This window comes from Moschus berezovskii, chromosome 17, assembly GCF_049115385.1.
Source record: "Moschus berezovskii isolate FMDL1 chromosome 17, NW_MosBer_1.0, whole genome shotgun sequence".
Taxonomy (NCBI): Eukaryota; Metazoa; Chordata; class Mammalia; order Artiodactyla; family Moschidae; genus Moschus; species Moschus berezovskii.
Window position 1 is genome coordinate 54,676,974 of NC_142476.1, and position 18,327 is coordinate 54,695,300.

At 37.4% G+C, this 18,327-nt stretch overlaps 1 protein-coding gene across 3 annotated transcripts in view; it reads right to left on the reverse strand.

The window, feature by feature from the left end:
- The window catches only part of FIRRM (FIGNL1 interacting regulator of recombination and mitosis), a 53,051-nt gene that overhangs the window by 15,807 nt on the left and 18,917 nt on the right, over positions 1–18,327 (reverse strand). For all 3 annotated transcript variants that reach the window (XM_055419667.2, XM_055419666.2, XM_055419665.2), the window contains exons 9-16: positions 15,894–15,974; positions 10,365–10,429; positions 7,399–7,547; positions 7,013–7,142; positions 5,733–5,919; positions 3,496–3,578; positions 3,095–3,146; positions 1,390–1,479 (exon numbers count right to left, since the gene is read on the reverse strand). In XM_055419667.2, coding sequence (XP_055275642.2) covers positions 1,390–1,479; positions 3,095–3,146; positions 3,496–3,578; positions 5,733–5,919; positions 7,013–7,142; positions 7,399–7,547; positions 10,365–10,429; positions 15,894–15,974 — 837 coding nt within the window. The remainder of the gene's footprint in view (positions 1–1,389; positions 1,480–3,094; positions 3,147–3,495; positions 3,579–5,732; positions 5,920–7,012; positions 7,143–7,398; positions 7,548–10,364; positions 10,430–15,893; positions 15,975–18,327) is intronic.

The window sequence follows — 18,327 nt, forward strand, 5'->3', positions numbered from 1 at the left end:
AGGTATGGACTTGGGGTAAACGCTCTAGTCAGAAATAACTCAGCCTTTATTGAGTACCCTCTAAACTCGGCACTATGCTAAGTATTCTGTATATATTATCTCTAAATCCTTATGAAATTTTTCAAAATAGTTACACATTTCTGTCACTTTGTAGGCAGGGAAACAGTTTCAGAAACAATGACTTGCCCAAGGTCATAGTAAGCCAGGATTCACACCAAGGCCTTCAACCCACTTCACTAACCTAGTGTTTCCCCAGCTTGTATCCATGTCAGAATCATGTAGGAATTTAATAACAACAAAAACAAGTTACTGAGCCTCACCTAACAGCCACCACTCCATACCCATTCTATTCACAGGCTTAGGTCCTGGAACCTGTATTTTATAAAAAGCTCGTAAGAGCTCCAAAGTGACTAATCCAAGGGACTACACCAGGCTACCAAGGTTCCTGTAACTGGAAAATCTCCTCTGTCAAACACAGCTTGTCTTCCTCACAGTGGCAAACAACTAGGGCTCATCATACTTCCAATTTTCCCCAGAAAGTTCAACTTGTTTACTTAGAAAAAGATAAAAGATATCATTTTCATTTAGAGCGTAAGTAATATTCTAGCTCTTCACAACAAGTTAAAGGGACAGGGGACACAGAACCATTTCATTCCAAGTATCTTAAATGTATGAGAAATAAGAAGAAAGAAGACAGAGTTAGATGTACTCAACCTCCACCTACTCCTCCGCCATCTTGTTCTTTCAGAAGACAGAGTTAGAATGATTATCTGTAACTTGCAGCAAAGACACTGACAAGGACTCTCTCCTTGACCAATCTTAAGTCAAGTTCTTTTTAGCTCTCTTCTTGAGAAGCCTTTAAGCCTGGGCTTGTATCCATCTTTTCTGAGTCTTGCATTATCCAGTTTTAGCAAGAATCATTAACTAAATTTAGAAAGACTCCCTCACCCTTAGTATCTGATCATCCTGGTCTGTGTTCAGCAAGAATCTGGTCAAGCCAGAATGACCCCCTTACCTCTGATGTTTCCTTTTAGGAATTTTTATCCACAAGACTCCTACCCTGCTTCTTCACCCTAGGTTCACACTAGTCTATGCTATACTCAGAACTGAGCCCAGTTTTACACTGAAATCTCTTCTCTCCTATTGCAACAGCTCTGAATAAAATCTATTTTTATCACTTTAACTCCTGTATAGCTCTGGCTTTTCTTTAACATCAAAATCTAAATCCACCTAAAAGCAATTAGCAAAGCAATCAATACATTAAAAATTTACGTTCAGATCATGTTAATATTTACATGTAGAATAAATGGGAGTGAAAAAGTCTTCAAAAGTATCTGAATCCAATTCTCAGCAGCTGCTCAAAAATAGTGACAAAGATGCTATCCTTGCCTGTTGGGGTGGGGCCATGAAGAAGAAGAGACGCCTCAATAATATTGATAGGTTGGTGAGCTGATAACATTCTCCAGGGCAAGATTTTATCTGGGAAAAGACAAGAGAGAGAGCAGAGATCAACAGACTTAAAATCATAGCTTTTACATGCCAAAATATTAACAACAGCTCTTTCTGTGAAATAACATGAAAATTTAATTTTTGATTTGGCACTTTCCTCTAATTTTTCCTCTTCCATGAACCTAGATTACTTTTGTAATATGGAAACAATTTTTATATATTTAAAAACAATACGTTCGAATTTCTATTCTAATTACCATTTTGATTATAACTTGATATGTTAATCCCCCTACTGAAAGATAACTTGTGAAATTTTTTTAAGTTTAAGCACAAAAGCGCAGAGGTGAATATAACTGTAAGATGGAAGCCTCATTAAAAGAATTTAAAATTCCTATCATAATGTGCTAGGAGAGCTTTTGTTTAAAGTAGTTATAGGGAGGTGGGAGGGGGGTTCAGGAAGGGGAACCTGGGGCGGATTCATGTCAATGTATGGCAAAACCAACCAATATAATATTGTAAAATAATTAGCCTCCAATAAAAAAAAAAAGAAATAAAGTAGTTATGATATAAATAACATAAAAGTCACTGTTTGTGCAAGATGTGATGTGAATTTAGAAAAAAACTGGGTAAGCACTCCAGACCATTAACCATGGAGACACAGATATCAGCTGCCTGGTTATCACACACCTCAGTGAATTTAGTCTACAATATCCTTATAGGGTAAACCAAGAAATACATGAAACAAAAAACAAGAGACATGGCCCACATAAAATCTTATCAAAATCCAGAGACTAAAAACAAAACAAACCAGTCATGCCCATCTTATATGGAACATAAACATCTTGAGATTTAAAAGCAAAAGAAGATCAACACTGAAAAGATTAACATAAGTCATCATTAATTTTCTCTTTGTATCTATTCACATTACTTCTTTACCCAAAAGGCATCAATTACTATCACATTTAGTCCCTCTCAGAAAGAGATACAACAAAATCAAAAGTCAGAATGTCTAAGTCATATTAGAGAGGGGGCTGTGGCAGGAGAGAGGGGTCCGGGAGAGGGACAGAGGAGGGGAGAGTAAGAAGAACTCTGGGTCATCCACATTAAAGCTAACTCCTATTCTCTACTTTGTATTCAATTTTAAATTTATCCTCAAACAACCTAATTGTTCTTCCCCAGATCAATGAAACTCCATAAAATTTTGAAAATATGAGACAATTTCCCCAGTGTTACAATCTTTCTAATGTATCTTTCTCAATAGCATCAACATTGAAAGTGAAAGTGTTAAGTCACTCAGTCGTCTCTGACTCTTTTTGACCCCATGGACCGTAGCCTGCCAGGCTCCTCTGTCCATGGAATTCTCCAGGCAAGAACACTGGAGTGGGTTGCCTTTCTCTTCTCCAGATGTTACCAACCCAGGGACTGACACTGGGCCTCCTGCATTGCAGGCAGATTCTCTACCGTCTGAGCTAACCATGGAAGCCCAGCATCAGCACTAATGCAGAGCAAAGAAACTAATTTACAGTCAAAATCATTTAGCTAACATGCTATTTCTCCTTTTGATATTCACATTCTTTAAGATTATCATATCCCCAAAGGAAATGCATGGGAAGTTGAATGTTTTAGGCTTTATAATTCTACTTACTAGATGGGCCATTATGGTCACATGATGAGCACAGAGTTCAGCAGTTCCATATCTGTGATAGAAAGAGAAGGTCATCTTCATACCATTATTTATACAATTATTCAGAAAAGCAAGATGAACTACCATAAAGCACTAAATATTCTAAACTGCAGTTATTTCCATGGCAAAGGAATATCACAACATACAAAACTATCTAAGCTATAGGTTCTGTTGATCTGATCCAAAGAAAGGAAAGAGGGAACTCAGTCCCTAATTCAGTGTTGTGATATGAAATCAAACCATTTTGGGGGGCTGTTACAGGATTATCAAGATTTAATTTTCTATAAACTTAAAAGTATAAAGTCATTTACTATCAATCACTACAGTAAATCAAACTCCAAAATTTAAAAAGTATGTTGTACCGAGCAAGGAAGCACCAAGCGTCCATAGCCAGCAAAGAGGTGATCATGTTAGCACTAAGAACAGCATTCAACAGAGCAGTGTCCTAATGAAAAACAAATGGTTATGATAAATTATCATTAATATAACATTTCTCAAAACAACAAAATACTATCACAGTCCAAAAAAACCCAACAGACCCTCAATAGGAAAGCTCTACTTTCTAGTGTCTGAAAGAATCTACATTGCCATCCCCTCAACATTTATTGAGTACCGACATGTTCAGCATTGGACTGGGCTATGGAGATGCAAAGCAACTGTCAATGTGGTAACTCAGTCACTAGGCTCCACAAAAATCCTCTATGTAGGCTGAAGTCTCTAAAACAATATATATAATACACATGCCTACACTTCTGTTTCTGTCTTAACCTATTCAAAAACAATATTTAATATGTGCTGAATATTACCCATTTAGAGTATCATAAATGATACTGATTTTTAAATAAATTTTAAGAATTTTTTTCCTAGAATTTTATCAATATCTTTTCTAATCCAATTCTAGTAAAAAGGGACTTCCCCTGGTGGTCCAGTGGTTAAAAATCCATGCTTCCACCATAGGGGTTATGGGTTCGATCTCTGGTTGGGAAATTAAGGTCCTGTGTGCTGCATGGTGCAGAAAAAATTTTTAAAAACCAAAACAATCCCAGTTAAAAAAAAAAAAACATATTAAGCCTAGGATCTGTAGGAACTTGGTACTACATTCTGCTATTCTGTTTCTTTTTAAGAAACTGAGTTAGGCGAAATCATATCCATTTTTCTTCTTCTCACACTGTCTTTCCATACCTTTCCACCCCAAATGTTTTCTGAAGTATTTTAGCTAAATATCACATCTGAATACTACAGGACTCTTAAAATTACCATTTCCTAAGACCCAACTGAATTAAAGCATAAAATGTGCAAGCTGAGAGAATGACACTCAAAAATAAGTATACCTTTCTGAGTCATACGGTAGTTCCATTTTTAGTTTTCAAGGAACCTCTATAGTGGCTGTATCAATTTACATCTCCACCAAAAGTGCAAGAGAGTTCCCTTTCCTCCACACCCTCTGCAGCATTTATTATTTGTAGATTTTTTTGATTACTGCCATTCTGACTGGTGTGAGGTGATACCTCATTGTAGTTTTGATCTGCATTTCTCTAATAATTAGTGATGCTGAGCATCCTTTCATGTGCTTGTTGCCCACGTGTGTGTCTTCTTTGGAGAATTGTCTCTTCAGGTCTTCTATTTTTTGAAGACACATGCACCCCAACATTTATTACAGCACTATTTACAACAGGAAGGACATGGCAGCAACCTAAATGTCCATCAACAGATGAATGGATAAAGATGACAGGGATATAGATACATATGGATAAGATAATATGGATCATTTGTGAAGACATGGATGGGCCTATAGTCTGCCATACAGAGTGAAGTCAGAAAAAAAAAAATCATATATCATCACATATATGTGGAATCTAGAAAAATGGTAAGATGAATCCATTTGCAGGGAAGGAACAGAGATGCAGATGTACAGAACTATACTCAGGGAGAGTAGTCGGGGTGGAGGTGGGTGGATGAATTGGGAGACTGGGATTGACGTATGTGCACTGCCATGTAAAACAACTAGTGGGAATCTGTTGTATAGTGATGGGAACTCAGTCCAGTGCTCTGTGGTGACCTAGATGGGTAGGATGGGGTGGCAGTGGAGTTAATAGAGGGAGGGGATATACACATACATACAGCTGATTCACTTCATTGTACAGCAGAAACCAACCAAATGTTGTAAAGCAACTATTAGTGCTCAGTCATGTTCAACTCTTTGTGACCCCATGGACAGTAGCCCACCAGGCTCCTCTGTCCACGGAATTTTCCAGGCAAGAATACTGAAGCGGGTTGCCATTTCTGTCTCCAGGGGATCTTCCTGACCCAGAGATTGAACCTGCATCTCCTGCACTGGCAGGCAGATTCTTTACCACTGTACCACCTGGGAAGCCCATAAACAATTATGTGCTGTGCTGTGTTAAGTCACTTCAGTCATGTCCAATTTTATATGACCCTATGGACTACAGCCTGCCAGGCTTCAAAAGCAACGATACCCCGATATAAATAAATACATACACATTTATTATCCCCACACTTTCTTCTATATCTGATTCACAGTTTCAATGAAAAGAAAGCAAAAGTAATCTCAGCTTAGCCCTGCAAGTGACAAACTTACCAGTTCAGGGAACAGTGAGGGATGAAGGGAAGCAATAAATGTACACAGATGAACACAAGCATGCTGATACAAGGTGACAGCAACCTCGGCTTGCCCTTTACTGTTCACTCCCTGTAAATGAACAGGTAGAGAGAGTTCACCAGAACACTGCTCAAAACTGGAGAAAATGGCTTTGAGTAGAGACACCCTGCAGGGAAATTGAGAACATTGAACCCAACGTTATTAACATTTAACAATTAGTGGGTGTAATAACACTACAGAGGGTTATTTTAGCAAAGCCAAATGTCTCAAGATGTATATATCAGTAACAGTTTCCAATATATGTGAATATGTATCCATAAAAATAAAATACAGTTAGAGAAATCTCTTAAAGGAGAATTTTCATATACATCTTTTATCATTTACCAAGTGATTAACAAAATACAGAACGATACAAAGTCTGAGACAAAATTCATCAAGGAACCTGAAACTTAAATAGCTAAACTAGGTATCACATATAAAATAAAAAATAGGCCCTATTATATAGACAGAGAGGGGTCATTTTAAGATTGAAATGGTTTAAGAATTCTTCATAGAGGATTTAAATAACAAATAAAAAATAAGCAAAATATAATAGGTAAAGATGACAAAGCCTGAGTAAAAGGCAGACAAGAATCACCAGTCTGACAGAAGCAAGGTATATGTGTAGAAAAAGAGAGACAGGATAAGGAGCAAAAGTTAATGATGACACCAGCAGGATTTAAATGCAAAGCTGAGGACATGGGACATTATGCTTCAGTTACTGAGCAGGAGAACTGGAAGCTCAAAAAGCTGGGGTTTAGGAAGACTAACCTGACAGCGGTACATAGGATGCCACTAAAGGAAAGGATAAAAAACTAGAACACAGCAACACCCAAGGTGTAAGAACTAGAGCCTGATATTGGCAAGAAGAATGAATAAAAGGGAGATTTCCCAGGGGATACCTTATAGTGTCTAAGCATTCTACTTATCAGAGCTCATCTTTAAATGTTATCAACTACATCTCTAGTACATTCAATGTTTATAACACTATTAGGCAATAACTTTTAAAAGAGTGAACAAAATTAAAATATTTTCAGCAACTGTCACAGATTTATGTATTTTATATTTTTATTAAGTAGCAATATGTATGAGGTCTACATAATAACTATTAATTAGAATACGTGATATAACAAAGAATTTAATTTCAAGGTCATTGCAAACAACAGTGCATTCTAAACCATCGTAATGTGATTGGAGATAAACAACATCGTGTCTGTTACCTGGCTGTAGCTTCTGAGACTTGGCTGTCTGTGCACCACAGGGCCTGCACATCCTCAGACCGAGAGGACAGCTCATCCATAATGACAATCAGCAGCAGACACTGGGGAAACTGTAGTTCACATGGCAGCTCTTCACGTGGTAAAAACACATAAATTAAGTTATAGCAAATTGGTAAAAACATACTCTATTTTTATATAACTCTGATTGCTATATAAAAAAAATTATAATTTTTTTTAAAAGTTAGAAATATACTCCAAGAAAAACAAGTAGAAGAAAATTTTTAAAACTTAAAAAAAGGATGACTATGTAACAGAAAATTACCATGTGTCTAACACATTGTAATTAATAAGAGATGTTTTAACATTAAATGTGTTTTGAAGCTTACCTAATTTACTGTCCAAAACCACATCCACAAAAGGCTGGAATGTGAGAAGCTGATTGATGAGTGGACTCAGTGTAACCAGGAAAGTACCAGCTATTTCCTCCTGCTGTGCTTTAGAAATCCCAGCAGCATACAGGCTTGGAGGAAACTTACTGGAAAGGAAGGGAAAAAACTCATTCACTTAACAGCTACCTTCTAATTTTAGCCAGAGGCTAAGTACTGCAAAATGTTCTTCTAGAAGTGAAAATATATTTAAAAATTAAGTAGCATGTGTTTTATAAAACAAAACTCAAAAGTACTGAATTGATACCAAAATTGTTTGAAGAACCTCTGAATTAAATAACATGGCTATAATTCTACAAAACTAAAAGTTTATCATCTTAGAGAAAATGTTATTATTATTTTGATGCATTTTAATACATTGTTGACAATAATATTCTCAAAAAAATTTATAAAAATATGAACCAAATAACTAGTAAAAATATATGTAAGAAAGATACTTCTGATAAATTCTGGATTAATTACTTCTATTGAAAGTTGTTTTCAAATAGGTAGAAGGCTAAACTGACAATGAATTAATGCCTGGAAGCAAAAGCTTTACAAGAACAAACTATATTAACACTGAAGGAAGATTCAAAGACTTTCAGAGAAAATGTCTCAGTAACTGCAGTTTAAACTAAACTTCATCAAAATTGATGTGAAATGAGATACATATTCAGTATATTTTGCAGTGCTAATTTTAACTATGGCAAACTTGACAGAAAATGAGAACACTCTATCAGGGGATGACAGCATTTAAAAGGAAGTCCTTAAGATAAACACGTGATATTTGGAGAAGGAAATGGCAACCCACTACAGTACTCTTGCTTGGAAAATCCCATGGATGGAGGAGCCTGGTAGGCTACAGTCCATGGGGTCACAAAAAGTCAGATATGACTGAGCAACTTCACTTTCACGTTCATGTATTTTATTGAAGTTTAGTCAACTTATAATGTTTCAGGTACAGAGCAAGGTGATTCAATTATACACATATATTATTTTTCAGGCTATTTTCCATTACAGGTTATTATAAGATATTGACTATAGTTCCCCTGTGCTATACAGTAAACCTTTGTTGCCTGCTGCATATCCATTTTCTAAAATTAGAAATCTAGCATTCTATTCATACTAAATCAAACAAGTAGAATCAAAATGTCATAAATTTCTTAGTTAGGCAAAACTTCGTAAGTTTTCTAAAACATATATATTATACACACTATTTATACATATGTATTACAAAAGCTTTTTTACTATACTTGATAAAGGCTTAAAAAAGAACATCAAAAAAGAAAAACGGAGACAGAGAAATTGGAAAATATATGAAATAGAAAACCCTAGTTTGTTTCACTTTTTCTATATACTGCATATATACATATTTATTCTGAAGGTTATACAGACAGAATTTGCTAATGGACTAGATGAGGCATAAGAGAGCAGAGAAACATCAAAGATGACAGCAAGGTTTTTTGGCCTGGTCAATTTGCAAAACCAAGTTACTACTTAAACTGAAATGAGGAAGCTTGGTGGGAGGTGGTGAGGAGGGTCAGATGACATGGGTTGGAATCAGACTAAATGACTACAGAGAAAAGAGCCTGAAGACTGAGTGCTGGGACACATCCAACTTGAAGTAGCTGGAGAGACGAGGAGGAACCTGCTGAGAAAGGAAAAGGCTGGGAAACCAACAGAATGGAGTCTAAACGACACAGTTACGCACTGCTGACAGACTACATAAGATGAGGCCTAAAAGTGTCCATTAGACGTAGCAACGTGGAGGTCACTGATGACCTTGACAAGAACTGTTCTGGTGAAGTGTTAGAATGGAAAGAATAGCTTCAAAAAAGACAGTGGTATAGACAACCGTTTCTAGAAGTCTTATTGTAACAAATGTAAAATAAGGGGAAGGTGCTTATTCGCAGGAGGATGCAGAGTTGAGACTGCTTTATGTTATTCTTAAGATGGGAAGAACAGCATGCTGTATACTCATGAGAATGATCCAGAAGGCAGGGAGGACTGATGATCCAAGAAGGAAAAGGAACAACTGTGATAGTGAGGTCCCTAAGCATGTGAGAGGGTGAAATCCAATGCAGAAATAGTGGCTGGCCTCAGATAGGCGCACAGTCAGTTCACTCTTGGGAACAAGGAAATACGTGGGCCAAGATACAGGTAGAATAATAGATGTGTCAGAGGAAGAATGTGGAAGTTCTCTTTATATTGCTTCCATCCTTCTAAGTGACACAGGGTGAGGACACTGACAACCAGAAATGGGGAGGTGGTACTGGACATTTAAGAAGTTTGAAGAAGAGATATGAAAAGCTGTCTAGGAGACTAAATGGATTAAGGAAATATAAGAGGATTGCTGATGAATGAGCTGAGAGTCCTTTAGTGTCAAATAAAGGGTTCTTCTGAGGTTACCATCAATTTCAGATGTCATTCAGCCCTTATCTAAATTATGATACACTTTCTGTAACTCGTTTTTTTCTAAGATGGAGTCAAGTACTACTTGACTTAAATCTCATAGAAGTAAAATAAAAATTAAGATAAAAACAGTATGTTAATACAAAATATATACATGTAAACATAACCTCTTTTTTTGCTTTTGGTATTTATTATCAGACCAATTATTCATCACCTGGGTATAAAATACTAGTCAGAATATAAACATAAGTGAAACTCATATGGCATCTATTCTTGAAAAGCTTCCATCTCCATTAATTACTTTTAAGCAAGCATATAAAAATACACTAAAACATTAAGAAAAATTACTGATACTTGCTCTTTTTTTAATTGAAGGCTAATTACTTTACAATATTGTAGTGGTTTTTTGCCATACATTGACATGTGATACTTGATTTTTAAATGACATACACTAAAGGGCTGCATGGCTCAAATGGTTCTATTATATGTTAATGGTCATATAGCATTCTTCTTACCTGTATATCTGAAGATAAAGCTGGTGCAATGTACAGCAAGAATCAGAGAGGAAAGGAAGAAACTCCTAAAAATAAAGCAACTCTCTTCACTTCCTTGTACACAATATGCTTTGCTATATATATTTTTTCATCAAAGGCATGCAAAATAAAATAAAATCCTACAGGTGCTACATAGGGAAAACAAATTTTCTTGCATGAAAATATAAAGGAGAATGGCGCTAAGCACCTAAAATTCTTTAAACTATCAAAACAACCACAATTAGTAGCTACCATTTAATGAACATGTCCAAGTGCTCAGTAGACATGTAATGACTTTACAAACATTACTGTAGTTCTATAAGACAGTAAAGAATCTGCCTGCAATAAAGGAGACCCAAATTCAATTCCTGGGTTGGGAAGATCCCCTAGAAAAGGGAATGGCTACCCACTCTAGTATTCTTGCCTGGAGAATTGCATGGACAGAGGAGCCTGGTGGACTACAGTCCCTGGGGCACAAACTGTAGGACATGACTGAGCGACTAACACTTTGGGGGTTCTCTGGTGGCACAGACAATAAAGAATCTGCCTGCAATGTAGGAGACCTGGGTTCAATTCCTGGGTCAGGAAGATCCCCTGGAGAAGAACATGGCAACCAACTCTGGTACTCTTGCCTGGGAAATTCCATGGATAGAGGAGCCTGGTGGGTTACAGTCCATGGGGTCATAAAGAGTCAGACACAACTGAGCGACTTTCACTTTTCAAAAATATAATGACATATTATTGTCCCGATTTTATAGACTAGAAAGGCTGAAGCTAACGTATCAAATAAGCTGAGTCACATGGCAAAAAAAGAGTACAGTTGGGATTCAAGTACAGTTGTGACAGCTTTATCCATTATGGCTATGCTATACCTTAGAATGTCAAAGAAATAATTGTTATCACAGGGTACAGAAAGCAAACAGATAATTATTTTTTAAAAAACCCTGTAAGAAAATAATTAATTTTAAAAGGGTATGTTGTTATTGTTCAGTTCCCAAGTCATGTCCAGCTCTTCGTGACCCCATCAACAGCAGCACACTAGGCTTCCCTGTCCCACACCACTTCCCAGAGTTTACCGAAGATCATGTCCATTGAATTGGTGATGTCACCAATCTCATCCTCTGCTGCCTCTTCTCCTTCTGCCTTTAATCCTTCCCAGCATCAATGTCTTTTCCAATGAGTCAGCTGTTCGCACCAGGTGGCCAAAGTATTGGAGACTCAGCTTCACCATCAGTACTTCCAATGAATATTCAGGGTTGATTTCCTTTAAGACTGACAAGTTTGGCCTCCTTGCTTTCCAAGGAACTCTTAAGAATCTTCTGCAGTGCCACAATTCAAACGCATCAATTCTTCAGCATTCTGCCTTCTTTATCGCCCATCTCTCACATCTGTACATGACTACTGGAAAGACCATAAGTTCAGTTCAGTTCAGTCGCGTCCAACTCTTTGCGACCCCATGAACTGCAGCACACCAGGCCTCCCTGTCCATCACCAACTCCCAGAGTTTACCCAAACTCATACCCACTGAGTCGGTGATGCCATCTGACCATCTCATCCTCTGTCATCCCCTGCTTCTCCCACCTTCAATCTTTCCCAGCATCAGGATCTTTTCAAATGAGTCAGCTCTTCGCATCAGGTGGCCAAAGTATTGGAGTTTCAGCTTCAACAGTAGTCCTTCCAATGAACACTCAGGACTAGTCTCCTTTTGGATGGACTGGTTGGATCTCCTTGCAGTCCAAGGGACTCTCAAGAGTATTCTCCAACACCACAGTTCAAAAGCATCAATTCTTTGGCGCTCAGCTTTCTTTACAGTCCAACTCTCACATCCATACATGACTACTGGAAAAACCAAAGCCTTGACTAGACGACCTTTGCTGGCAAAGTAACTGGGTGTTGTTTTTGGTTTGGCTCCATCTCTTTGGAAAGACCATAGGTTTGACTATACGGACCTTTGTCAGCAAAATGTTTCTTTGCTTTTAACACACTGTCTAGGTTTGTCATAGCTTTTCTGTCAAGAAGCCATCATCTTCTAATTTCATGCCTGCAGTCAGCATCCACAGTGGTTTTAGAGCCCAAGAAGAGGAAACACATCACTGCTTCCACCTTTTCCCCTTCTATTTGCCATGAAGTGATGGGGCCAGATGACATGATCTTAGTTTTTTTAATCTTCAGTTTTAAGCTGGCTTTTTCACTCTCCTCCTTCACCGGCATCAAGAGGCTCTTTAGTTCCTCTTCACTTTCTGCCATTAGAATGGTACCATCTGCAAAGCTGAGGTTGTTGATATCTCTCCCGGCAAGCTTGATTCCAGCTTGTAACTCATCCCACCCAGCATTCCACATGATGTGCTCTGCACATAAGGTAAACAAATATGACAATAAACAGCACTGTCATACTCCTTTCTCAAAACTGAACCAGTTCCATACAAGGTTCTAACTGTTGCTTTTTGACCCACATACAGGTTTCTCAGGAGACAGGTAAAATGGTCTGGTATTCCCATCTCTTTAAGAGTTTTCTAGTTTGTTATAATCCACAGTCAAAGGCTTTAATGTAGTCAATGAAACAGAGGTAGATGTTTCTCTGGAATTCCCTTGCTTTCTCTATGATCCAGTGAATGTTGGCAATTTGATCTCTGGTTCCTCTGCCTTTTCTAAACCCAGCCTGAATATCTGGAAGTTCTCAGTTCACATAATATTGAAACCTAGTATGGAGGATTTTGAGCATAATCTTACTAGCATGGGAGATGAGTGCAACTGTCCAGTGGTTTGAACATTCTTTACTTCTGCCCTTCTTGGGAATTGGGATGAGAACTGAGAACTGACCTCATCTAGTCCTGTGGCCACTGCTGGGTTTTTCAAATCTGCTGACATACTGACTGTAGCACTTTAAAAGCATCATCTTTTAGGATTTTAAATAGCTCTGCTGGAATTCCATCTTTCCACTAGCTTTAATGGCAGCAGTGCTTCCTCAGGCTCACTTGACTTCACACTCCAGAATGTCTGGCTCTGAGTAAGAGACTACACCATCATGGTTTATCCAGGTCATTAAGATCTTGCTTGTACAGTTCTACTGTGTATTCTTTCAATCTCTTCTTGATCCCTTCTGCTTCTAATAGGTCTTTACCGTTTCTGTCCTTTATTGTGCCCATCTTTGGACAACATGTTCCTTTGACACTTCTAATTTTCTTGAAGAGATCTCTAGTCTTATCCTTTCTGCTGTTTTCCTCTACTTCTTTGCATTGTCCATTGAAGAAGGCCTCAGGTCTCCCCTTGCTATTTTCCGGAATTCTATAGTCAGTTGGGTGTACCTTTCCCTTTCACCTTTGTTTTTTGCTTCTCTTCTTTTCTCAGCTATTTGTAAATCATCCTTAGACAAACATATTGCGTTCTTGCATTGCTTTTTCTTTGGGATGGTTTTGTTCGCTGCCTCCTGTATAATATTACAGACCTCTGTCCATAGTTCTTCAGGCACTCTGTTTACTAGATCTGATCCCTTGAATCTATTTGTCACCTCCACTGTATATTCATAGCGGATTTAAGTCATACCTGACTAGCCTAGTGGTTTCCCCCACTTTCTTTAGTTTAAGCCTGAATTTTGCTATGAGGAGCTGGTGATCTAAGCCACAGGCAGCTCCAGGTCTTGTTTTTGCTGACTGTATACAGCTTCTCCATCTTCGGCTACAAAGAACGTTATCAATCAGATTCGGTATTGGTCATTTGGTGATGTCCGTGTGTAAAGTTGCCTCTTGTGTTGTTGAAAAAGAGTGTTTGCTATGACCAGTGCATTCTCTTGGCAGAATTCTGTTAGCCTTTGCCCTGCTTTATTTGCACTCCAAGGCCAAACTTGCCTGTTACCCCAAGTATCTCCTAATTTCCTACTTTAGCATTCCAATCCTTTACAATGAAGAGGACATCTTTTTTTCGTGTTAGTTCTAGGACATCTTCTAGGTCTTCATAGAACTGATCAACTTTTATCTTCTTCAGTATAATTAGGCACATTTTACCTCCTACATATCAGCAAATATCAGATGGGTAACTACCCAAAAGAACCACTGGAGCTAGGACCTCCCCATCATGTACCTCTGCCACTGAAATACATATCCTGCAAACTGCAGGGAACCCAGTGTCAGAGCAGCCAACTACTTTAAGTGGCTGTGGCCCAGAGGACAAACTCAGCACACTAACCAGGATGGCAAGTGTGTCAGAAGTCAGTGTATCTGTCATGGAATTTATACTAACAAATAGTCATTGAAGATCCTTATCTTTTTGTCAAAAAAGGAGGAAGACAAGGGCAAAAACAAATTCAACATGAACAATAGTTTTTTAATTACTAACATTTATTATTAATGCTATTTCTTTCACTGGCTGCTGTTAAGTATCCCCTGTTCTTCTCTCTAAATAATCTTCCTTGACAACTTACCTATTCTGTTCATATATCTTCAACTATCACTATGCTACCCTGACAACTCCCAAATATGCAGGGCTTAAAATTATTATACAGCTTGAACATTTAAACTTTATTAAACTTTTTTTTTAATTTTTACTTAATAAATGGTACAAAGCACAATGCCATAAACATTAACAGTTAAAATTTCATCAAATGAAAAAAATACTATAGAATACACAGTTGCAAAAAGCTGCTGCTGCTGAGTCACTTCAGTCGTGTCCGACTCTGTGTGACCCCACAGACGGAAGCCCACCAGGCTCCCCCGTCCCTGGGATTCTCCAGGCAAGAACACTGGAGTGGGTTGCCATTTCCTTCTCCAATGTGTGAAAGGGAAAAGTGAAAGTAAAGTCGCTCAGTCGCGTCCGACCCCTAGCAACCCCACGGACTGCAGCCTACCAGGCTCCTCCATCCATGAGATTTTCTAGGCAAGAGTACTGGAGTGGCTTGCCATTGCCTTCTCCTTGCAAAAAGCTACATTAAGTTATTTTACAACTGCCTCAAGCTGCAAAAAGAAAAAAAAAATGCCATACCTAAGTTATCCCTCTCTCAAAATAATGCCATTTATATTATAAACCACTTATTTTTATTTTATATTGTACTATATTTTATTTACAGTGTTGTGTTTGTTTCAGGTGTATAGCAAAGTGATACAGTCGTATATATATATATATATGAATTAACAAAAGCAGTTCCCGTCTTTTGATGGGGAGCTCGTGGTTTATTATTTAAACTTTAACAAACTACTTTAGAAATAATTTATCAACAGTAAAGATAAACTGAATTATCTTTTAAAAAAACTGATCTGTGCTTATAGAAATAATTTTGTTTATACTTACAAAATAAATTTTTCAGAAAATTGAATAAAACTAGTAACAATATGATGGTAGCAACCTAAATGATACAACAGATGCTCAATATTTAACAAAGAATGTTAAACCAAAAACCCTACAAAATATACTCTTGACAAAATAACTTCAAGAGACTGTTTCTGGCAGGAATTAAAAAACAGGATAACTCACAATGTATTGTAGATTTCCCATTCATGCATTAAAAAAAAAAAGCTTTACCTTTGTATAGTGCAAAAGGGAGTTGGCAAAGAAACGACACAATTTGAGTGTTTTCTGAAATAATCTGTAGTCTGCATTATCCTATTTCAAAAAAGAAAATAAGAAAGCATAATAAATATGAAAAGAACATGAAATTAGCTAAAACTGTAAATGAGACAGGATTTTCTAAAAATATCTCTTAATAAACAGAGTGGAAACATTTTCCATGAGAAAATAATTGTTCTCTGAATTATTGTTAGAAGCAATACAAAACACACCCAATGATGATAAAGATATCTTAAAAAACCAGTCTGTATTACTGAAAATAATCTAAAACAGCAAAACAGGTGATATTTGATTGATCTGACAGTGAAACAAACTTTAATATCTTAACTGTCCCTTGCTATATGGGGATGTGAGAGTTGGGACTGTGAAGAAGGCTGATCGCCGAAGAATTGATGCTTTTGAACTGTGGTGTTGGAGAAGACTCTTGAAGAGTCCCTTGGACTGCAAGGAGATCCAACCAGTCCATTCTAAAGGAGATCAATCCTGGGTGTTCATTGGAAGGACTGATGCTAAAGCTGAAACTGCAATACTTTGGCCACCTCATGCGACGAGTTGACTCACTGGAAAAAGACTCTGATGCTGGGAAAGGTTGAGAGCGGGAGAAGAAGGGGACGACAGAGAATGAGATGGCTGGATGGCATCACCGACTCTGTGGACATGTGTTTGAGTGAACTCCGGGAGTTGGTGATGGACAGGGAGGCCTGGCGTGCTGTGATTCATGGGGTCGTGGAGAGTCGGACACGACTGAGCGACTGAACTGAACTGAACTGATATGGGGATCAGTAAATGGTCAAAAGAAAAAGGTCTCTGTTGTTGTTCAGTCACTAAGTCCTGTCTGACTTTTTGTGACCCCATGGACTGCAAGAAAAAGATCTTACAAACCCATAAAAGAATGAGATATAAAAGAAAACAGATAAAAGACATGAGAAGGCAGGTTGCAGAAAGGAAACTACAAAATTTCCAATAAAGTAATACTGAAAACATCCAAATCACAGCCTAATTACATATCTTTTGAAGCTGGAGGACAGGTGACTATTTGATTAGCAAAGATTTAAAAGACTGATATATTCCAGTGTTGATATGGAAGTGTAGTAATAAGCACTTTAAAACATTTATGGGAGCATAAAATAACACCCTCTTTGCATTACTATTATTATTATTAAAAGCTTAAGCATTAAAACTCCTTGACCCAGTAACAATTCCACTTCTGGAAATATATTCTATTGAAATACCAGGATAGGTATGCAATGTAACCTTTTTTATGTCGTGAAAATTGAAATGAACCATTCTCCATTAACTGGAGAATGGGTAAATAAATCCAAGGTGTATTCATAAACGGTAGTGGCATAGAGCTATTAAAAGGAATTGGGTAGATATACCCTCAGGGATACAGAAAGCCTCAAGATAGATTCAGTAAAAAATCAAGCTGCAAAACAATTTGTATAATCCTATTATTATTTTTAAATGTGTGCTATGTGTTTAATGTTTCAAAATATTGAGCCACTCTTCCTTTCTTTAAAGTACTGATAAAGTCTAAATGTAGTGAGCAATAAATCCAACCAACTATAGGCAACATATTTTAAAATGAGTTTTTCTGAATATAACTTTCTATAAGCATTACATTAGTAAAAGTAGGAATTATAGTACAAATTTATATCTAAGAGCCTTACAAATAAATTTTCCCCGTGTAAATTACTGGTGATGAAAAAGCTTGTTACAAAGTCTATATATAATAGTTCATTTTGAAACCATGTTCAAGACTTAAGAGAGAGAACATCCATTATAGGAGCTGTCATGGGTTGAACTGTGTCTCCTAAAAAGACAGGTTGAAGTCCTAATGCCCAAAACCCCAGGATGTGACTTCCTTTGGAAGTAGGGACACTGCAGATGTAATTAGTTAAGATGAGGTCATACTGGAGTAGGATGTGCACTTAATCTAACGTAACTGGTGTCCTTATTATGAAGATAATGTGAAGAGACAAGGAGAGAATACCTGGTGATGATGGCAGCAGAGACTGAAGCTGTACAGCTGCAAATCCAGGAATGCCAGTGACGACAGAAACTGAGAGAGAGGATGCAGCGGACTCTCCCACAGAGTCTGCAAGTGATCAAGGTCCTGCTGATATGCTTCAGAGATCTATCCTCTAGAACTGCGAGTGAATAAATCTGCCACCTGATTTGCAGTCATTTATGATCATTTGTTATATAGCAGCTTCAACTACATAATTCAGGGACCCATACATCTATGCTTCCATAAACAGCATATTACCTATAAAATCTAGTGTTTCCTTATGATGTTTTTAAAAAGAAGATGAAAAAACTGCTTGTAAGAGTTTAATGAAACAGTTTGATTCCTCAATAAATATCAATAGTAAACAGCAAAGGGCAT